At 35.2% G+C, this 8,405-nt stretch overlaps 1 protein-coding gene across 13 annotated transcripts; it reads left to right on the forward strand.

Moving 5' to 3' along the window:
• Positions 157 to 7,369, forward strand: LOC107625062 (pentatricopeptide repeat-containing protein At5g40400). 13 transcript variants are annotated; one of them, XM_016327609.2, is made up of 5 exons: positions 157 to 491; positions 1,451 to 1,452; positions 2,950 to 3,189; positions 4,199 to 4,268; positions 5,025 to 7,369. In XM_016327609.2, the coding sequence occupies exon 5, from the start codon at positions 5,217 to 5,219 to the stop codon at positions 7,188 to 7,190; it is 1,974 nt and encodes a 657-aa protein (XP_016183095.1). In that variant the 5' UTR covers positions 157 to 491; positions 1,451 to 1,452; positions 2,950 to 3,189; positions 4,199 to 4,268; positions 5,025 to 5,216; the 3' UTR covers positions 7,191 to 7,369. The 13 variants fall into 13 exon arrangements, with proteins under 13 accessions (XP_016183095.1, XP_020971257.1, XP_020971255.1 ...); XM_021115598.1 differs by lacking the exon at positions 1,451 to 1,452 and adding an exon at positions 1,478 to 1,793 and having other exon boundaries at positions 2,943 to 3,189; XM_021115596.1 differs by lacking the exon at positions 1,451 to 1,452 and adding an exon at positions 1,478 to 1,793 and having other exon boundaries at positions 2,950 to 3,209.

An 8,405-nucleotide genomic window follows, 5' to 3' on the forward strand; every position in this document is an offset into this window, starting at 1 on the left:
GCTTCGACCAGCTGCTTCTGTTACCGCCACCACCTCCGATTCCAATGGCAAACTCGGAAACCTCAAATCTCCGATCCCAACGAAAGACTAAGTCCTTCCTTCCCCGTCCCCAGTGCGCTTCTCTGCTCTCACCTACAGACTTGAGACTTCCCTCGAAATCGTGGTAGCCTTCGTCTTCGTCTTCGTCTCACCGTCGTCGTCTTCGTCTTCCTTTTGTCGCGTTCGTCTTCGTCTGCCACTCTGCTCTCTGATCGCCGTCGCCGTCGTCTGCTCGGTGCAGGTCAGTTCTCAGTGCTCGCGTTGTCTCTTTTTTTTGTCACGACAGCGCCGCCGTGCTTGTTCGCGTCGCGGTGGAGCACACCCGAAGAACCACTAGCGCCACCCTCGTTCATCGCGCCACCACCGTTCTTCGCACCTCCGTCCTTGTTGCCATTCACCGAGGCACCGACCTTGGTGCCATTGCTTTGCTCCGCCATGCGACAACAGATCCAGTGAGTTTTGCTCAATTGAATTTCTTAGGTCTAAACTTTCAATGTGCAGTTCTATTACTTCTTCCACTGCAGTTCTGATTTTTGAAATTTGGCATGAAGTTTTTTAGTTGATGCAGTTGGTTTTGCTGTTACCGAATTTGTGTTGCTGCTTCATTGTAATTACTAATTTGTAATCATTTAATTTCTGTTGTTGCTGATTTTGTATGTGAAATTGTGGTTGGTGATTGCTGAATTGTTGCTTGATTCTGGCAAGATTGAAAGCATATGTAGTTAGCGATGATTGAACCATCTTAGAGCTTTCCCTTCCATAACTTGAATCATTGAATGATTAGCTATGATTCCCTTCTATATCTAGTTTGTTCTGAACTCTGTATTCTTGGTGTTATTGAATCATTGAATGCTTTTTTTGGTTAATTTTTGGAAAAAAGGTTATTAACTTTTGTTAAAATTATGCTGAGATTTTGCTAAAATTGTGATTGGCTGAAAATCTTGTTAATCTTTATTAAAATTATATTAAAAATTTTGTTAAAAGTTTGTGGAGCTTTTATTTGTTCATCATGATCATTCTTTTGTTAGAGAAGAAATAAATTTGTCATATTTGTTTTTAATGAAGAAATAGATGAATTGAAATAACTCAATTAACTAAATAAGTAGATGAACGAATATTTGTTATTGGTTTGGTTAATTCAATAAATTTCTTTTGTTTTTTGTGATTTTTTTAATGAGTTTAATAGTGATATAATGACTAATGAATGATAAATTGTTAATAATTGATGAGATTAAAGTTATACTAGATTTTGATTGATGTAGTGTTTTAAATTTAGAAGACATTTTAAGGTTTATATTTGACTATAATCATATTTGAGGTATTCATTTATAATATATTTATTATTTTATTATAAAACGATTTTTTTAGTTGAACCAGTTAGACCAATAAATTAATGAACCAATAACTAAAGCAGTTCGATAACCGGTCCGGTTTTCAGAACCTTGCTAACACCCCCTAACACCCTCGGAACGTCTCCCTAGACTCAAACTTCTCTCTTCTCTCTCACTGCCCATCCCACTAGTCTCTCTCTCAATCTCACTCGAGTTTCGTCTCAGTCACACTTGCCGGCGTCTCTCGTTCGTCTCGCGGCCTTCCTCGTCGTCTCACTCAAGTCTTCTCCCTAGGCTTCTCGTCGCAGGCGGCAGAGGCAACTCCTGGGGTCGTAGCTTGCTTCATGCCTTCTGTGGGGTCGTCTTCTGGTTTCTGCTCGCCGTCTTCTGGTTTCTGTTCATCGTCGTCGCCGTGGACTGTTAGTAAGTCCCCTGTGATCTCTTTTCCATATTTTCCTTCTCCCTTTATTTTGAGATGTTGCTGAATTGCTAAACTCAATTAATTTGCTTTGTTGTTGATGTAAATATTGCTGTAATCATGAATGAACTAGGAATTGTTGAATTTGTTGTTGTAAGTTGAATTTGCTGCTGAATTTGTTGTTGTAGGTTGAATTTGTTGCTGAAAATATCACCGGGATAGTTTTTTGGTTGATGAAAATCATTTCTAAGTTGAATTTGTTGCTGAGGATCACTGAACCTTGAATTTGTTGCAGCCTTGTTGAAATGATCACTTAGCTAAATTTTTTGCCGTTGTAAATCATCTTGGGAGCTAAATTTTGTTGCTGAAAATTATCATAGTTCAATGTGTTGTTGAAAATGATCAATGAGCTGAATTTTTTTCCAGAAGAATAGATTTGATTTTTAGTATTGATTGAGTTGATTCTTACATAGGCAATATTGATTTGGTATAATTAGTTGAATTTAGTTTTTAATTAGTTGGTAACAATGCTACGGAAGATATAGATGCAAATCAAAATGAAGGCAATGTTGGTCAAGCTCCAAATTTGTCCGATAAAGATATAGATGCCGATTTTGAGATCACTCCTTGGACTTCATTTACTTATTGTGTTATGTTTTGCTCTCTTCATTTAAATTAAGAAAGTATTTTATACTAGTGAGTAGTTTATTTTTTATTTTTACATCATTAGTTATGTTTAAGAATTGATACTTGTTTGTTATTAATATGGTTGTGAGGCATGCTTTTGAATTTTGAATTTTAAGCTTATTTTTTGTAATTTTATATTTATATTTAATTGTGACTGGATTAACCGGATCAACCAGTAACCTATCAGTTGAACAAGTGACCTAGTCGTATAATCGGGTTGATTAACGGTTTAGTTCTTACGAATATGCCTAACACACCATGATACAATAAATGTGAATTACACCACTTTTTTACGATTATGCTACGTGTACACCAAAATCAGCCATAGTATAAAATACATGTTGAAATACAAATACACATTGAAAATAAATTAAACTACATGTATTTATATACAAATACATTGGTAGCTGTTTTTAGTGTACGAATAACATTTTGACTTTTTTATCCATTCTTAATTAATTTTTGAGAAAATAGGTGTTTCAATTAAAAACAAATGAGAATATGGTTCTTCAATCAGAGAGTTTAAGAGGTTCTTTAGTCCCTCCTCAGCCACGTTCCTCCTCATCTCGAGGCCACTGCCGAGCAGGCTCGCTGGTCCGCCGCATGGTCTCTCTCTCTTGCTTTCACGAAGCCACTGATCAGGATCACAGGTTCCTTGCGTTGTCTATCTCTCCCTCTCACAAAGCTGCTGCCGTTGCCGCCGTCCTCTCGCAGGTCCATCCCCCTTTCTCATTGTTCGTGCTCCTTCCTTGTTCTTCATCAAAGATTGTTGTTCTTTTCATCTTATATATTGTTTTTGTTCTAAACTAATTGATTCTTATGATGTTAGTATTAAGATTGATTGTGCTCTGCTTTTGTTCTCTCTGCTATTTCTTATTTGTGGAATTTCATCAAACATGTTCTGCTCTATGCATTGCAAAAGTATGCTTGTGGTCGTCATGGTTTGTGATTGCATTACACAATTATTTATTATTTCCTTGCTTTTCGAACTAGAGTTGGTTGATTTGAGTCAGGGAAGTTATGAGGAGAATTTTCACTCTCCACTATGATTGAACTCTGCTTCTGTTGTCTATGGCTCTCTTTATCTAGAAGTGTGGCTAGTCACTAGAAAAGACTAGTGTTATAGTAATTCTCATCATGTGTAGGAACATAGAAGTGTTAGATTAGACTAAGAAATTGTAAAAGCAAGTCATGTCCTTTACTTTGTTTCCTCTTGTTGTTTCCTTATTGTATCTGTAAACTATGATGACTTGTTTTCTCTCAATGTAACTAGTGACAACAATGAATACTCACCTTCCGATCTTAATTACCATTCCACCAAAATTGTAGTGCCTCATAATGCTTGCATAATATTACATGTGGTGTTTCTCATGTTAAGCATACAACACTTAGCTGATTAGAGTCATCTTTATTCAAGTATTTAAATCCAAATGGAGGATTCTTTGGGTTGACTTAAGCTAGAGCCATAGATCAAATAGCCTTTCTGATATTCAGATTGTCTGAAATAACAAGGAAATAAATACTTAGTTGATTAGAGTCATCCTTATTCAACTATTTGTTCTTATGCTGTGTAAAATCAAGCAACACAATGTATATCAAGCACCAACTTATGAAGATAATAAGTAGTAATACTAGTGCTATCATTTGTGGAGGTGTGCTCTCAATTTTTGTGTGTGAAGTACAGAGAGTGAAAAGTGAAGTGAGTTGTGCACTATTTGTGCAGTGCAGTGCAGTGAAGAAAATTCATGTGAGTGGCAGAGAGATCAAATAAACAAGACTGAGGTTGCTTATAGGTGAGCTAGTAAAAATATTAATGTATGACATGCTGGCTTGCTGGAGAGTTAATTATAAGTATGAATTGTGGCCCCTTTAAATTGGATAATAAAAAGGTAAAAATCCAGTTTTAGTACCTTCTATTAATGTATAATATTTTGATTTTGTAACGTGGACTACTTATCTTCCAATCTTTGTGGTAAAGATTTTTGTTTTCTGAGTGTTGCTCTCAAGTTATTGGCTTTCCTGGGTAGAGCACGGGTGGTTACAAAAACTAGCCTTTTGATATGCTATCGTGGGGCCATCTCTTTGGGAGTTGAGTTATTCTTGGTTATGGGATCTTTCTTGAGGATGCTAAACTTTATGTTTTGTAGCCTGATGGACATAGTGTTAAGCCCTTGAGTTAATAAATCTGTAATAACACAAGGTTGCTTTGTGCTGAATATGTTGCTTCTAAAGATGTCTTTGCATTTGGTGGTTATTTAACAAATTCTGAAGGCACTCCCTTATGATACTTGATTTACCTTGAATTCTTATGTGTGAACACCTTCATTCATGAATTATTTGTGATACTTTCAATGGTGCTTGTTTTAAGGATTTAGGACAATTCGTTGCAGATTTGGAAAAATTGATGATGTTAGTTGTTTTTCTTTATTGTTTAGTGTTTACAGTCATTTAGGGACTAGAAAGATTAAAATTTTTCTGTTTGACAATTTTGTTTTATTATCCATTTTGTAATCTATTTGAGAGGTGTTCTTTTCTTTATTATTCTCCAGGTTATGCTGTAATGACAAGTGAAGATTCTTGTTCATTGTGTGTTCCGATCCATAAATTCAATGATATGGAGTATGGGGGCCTATGACAAAAGAACTCAGGCCAAAGTTTGATGCCTTTACATTTCAAGTGAATTCTCAATTCGGCTTTCATATTCCAGAGATTCAGATTTAATATCTGCTTGTGTGCTACCCATGGTTCGTAGACTTTCATCCTATTCTTCCAATGAGTTCATTCTTTCACTATCAACCTCCAAAATTTCACCTTTCTCAAAAATTTCAATTTTATCAACATCATCATTATCATCATTATCATCATCATCATCATCTTCTTCTTCTTCTTCTTCTTCTCCTCTGCCTCCTCCTCCTCTAGCCCCTGATCATGTCTCTCATTGTAAACCAATTTTTAGTCCCTTCTACCATCTCCTTCCTCATACCCAAAACCCTAACAAAATAGTCAACCTCATCTCTTCAACCTTGAAGCAAAAAAGTCCCAACCTTTCACTTCTTCAGAATGATATCAGAGCTATTCTCCCCAAATTGGGTGCCAATCAGATCTCAAGGATCTTACTTAGGTCCCAATCAGATTACTCTTCAGCTCTCACCTTTTTCAATTGGGTTAAGCATGATTTGGGTATTATACACACTGTTCAGAACTATTGCATAGTTATTCACATACTAGCATGGTCTGGAATATTCTCTGAGTCTATGAATTTGTTGTCTGAATTGATACAATTGGTTGAGGTTCAGAGTTTTGCCCCAAATGAAGACATTCATCAGAATTTGGCTGTGTGTGCTGAAAATTGTAATTGGAATCCAGTGATCTTTGATATGCTTATCAAGGCCTATGTTAAGGTTGGTATGATTGAGAAGGGTTTAGAAACTTTTCGGAAGAATGTTGAGGCTTGTTTTGTGCCTAGTGTAACTGCTTGCAATTGTTTACTTAGTGGTTTGTCTAAGTTTAACTATGATGGTTATTGTTGGGAAGTATATGAAGAGATGGGAAGACTTGGGATACATGGGAATGGTTATACTTTCAATATTTTGACCCATGTTTTGTGCAAAGATGGTGATTCGGATAAGGTGAATGGGTTCCTGGATAAAATGGAGGAAGAAGGATTTGAACCTGATTTGGTGACATATAATACACTGCTTAATAGTTATTGTAGGAAAAGAAGGTTGGAGGATGCATTTTATCTCTATAAGATCATGCACATTAGAGGCGTGATGCCTAACTTGATTTCGTTTACGGCCTTGATGAATGGCCTTTGTAAGGAAGGGAAGGTCAAGAAGGCTCATCAACTTTTCCATCAGATGGTTCATAGTGGGATAGATCCAGACATTATTTCATATAACACTCTCATAGGTGGTTATTGCAGAGAAGGAAAGACACAAATGTGTAGATTGCTATTGCACGAAATGATAGGAAAAGGGATTTGTCCCGACAACATCTCTTGTCGGCTTGTCATTAAAGGATATGTAAAGGATGGAAAGTTGGCATCTGCCTTGAATTTGGTTGTGGAGCTTAAGAGATTTAGAGTTAAGATTCCTGAAGATTTACACGATTATCTTCTAGTTGCATTGTGTAAAGAACGTAAACCATTTGCAGCTAGAAGTCTTCTGCAGAGGGTATCCGAGGATGGTGGCTATACACCTAAAGTGAGTACCTATAATGAAGTTGTGGTGTCTCTATGTAAATTCAATAACGTGGAAGAGGCAATCGTATTGAAATCTGAGATGGCAAAGAAGGGCATGAGTCTTAATCTCAGTGCCTATGGAGCTATTATACGCTGCTTGTGCGAGGCAAACAAGACTACGGAAGCTGAAGGTTTGTTGGAGGAAATGGTTTGTTCTGGTATTCTCCCTGATCTAGAAATATGCAGAGTGTTTGTAAATGGCTATTGCAAAGAACAAAATGTCGAACAAGCTGTTTTGTTGCTGAACTTATTTGCTAAGGAGTTTCAAGTTTATGATACCGAAAGCTACAACGCAGTTGTCAAAGTCTTTTGCGAGGATGGTAATGTGGCCGAGTTGATGGAGCTTCAGGATAGGCTGCTCAAAGTTGGGTATGTTCCGAACAGCCTAACTTGTAAGTATGTGATCCAAGGATTGCAGAAAACTATGGTACTAGATGATGAGTTATTGGACCAAACCATGCTTGAAACCTAGTAATAGTATTGTCCTAATCTAGGATTGTACCCCTCCCACTTAGCCAATTTTTTAGCCATGAATGCCCCAGGGCAATTCTTAACAATGTCTCAGCCAAATTCATAATTTAATTATGAGAGATACATAAACATAATTATACTAATATATAGATATATAGATGCTTATCTATATATTGTTTATATGGCAATATTATTATGGTGTTAGTTATTTTTGACGTAGTAATAATTTTTATGAACTTGAAAAGTTTTTTCAATTTAATTTTGACACCAAATTATCTGTCCCAATCATTTCATTTTAGTATATAATTATAGATTAAAAATATAATAGTATATTTTGTGAGCATCTAATCCTCCAAAACTTTTAGTCACCCCAAAAAAATCCTGCAAAACTTTTGAAATGCCCGTTCCTCATAATATGCTGCCATGCATGATTCACGTTAGTAACTTTAATTGTGCTTGATATAATTAATCAAATTTTGTACAATCATTGTGAAAGAAAAGTTTCAATAAAAGAATAACATATTAAACGTTCTATTCTTTTCACAAGATGTGTGTGTGTGTTTGTTTATTTTTTCTCTTCTTTTGTTTAACTTACTACAAAGATCAGTTTCACATTTGTACAAATTTTGTAAAAATAACCAAAAATAGGTTTTCAACTTTTTAAAAAAAATAAAAAAGATTAGTTTCCGATTAAATTCAGTTTTCAACTTTTCTTTTCCTTTTTTCCTTCAACTATATAAATATTCAAATTGCAACAGCTTTTTTTTAAAATAATCGAAACCAAATGCACCCTTAATCATGGTTTGTTATTTCCATAAAAGGAAAAAAGATAAATTATTGGAAAATATGCTTGGAGGAAAAAAGTCATTATCGTTGATTTACTATCCCTAGATAAATAACCTCCGTTATAGATGGGTTTCACTGAAATAATTAAAAAAGATGATTACTTATTTACTTATCCCTTTATCATTTTACACATTTTCTGATTGTAAAGGATTCAAGCTTATGTATCCCTAAAGATCCAAGGTTAACCCTCATTCTCAAAGAGCTAGAGATCAAAATCATATACTCATCTGTTTATTCATTTGCATCAAACGTATCTATACTTTTTATGGCAAAGGATTCGACGGTTGGATTATTAAATAATCCCAATAATAAAACATATTTTTTAAATTTTTTAATGATTGTTAAATAGTTTATATTTAATTATTTAATT

Source organism: Arachis ipaensis, chromosome B02 (genome assembly GCF_000816755.2).
Source record: "Arachis ipaensis cultivar K30076 chromosome B02, Araip1.1, whole genome shotgun sequence".
In the NCBI taxonomy this organism is placed as follows: Eukaryota; Viridiplantae; Streptophyta; class Magnoliopsida; order Fabales; family Fabaceae; genus Arachis; species Arachis ipaensis.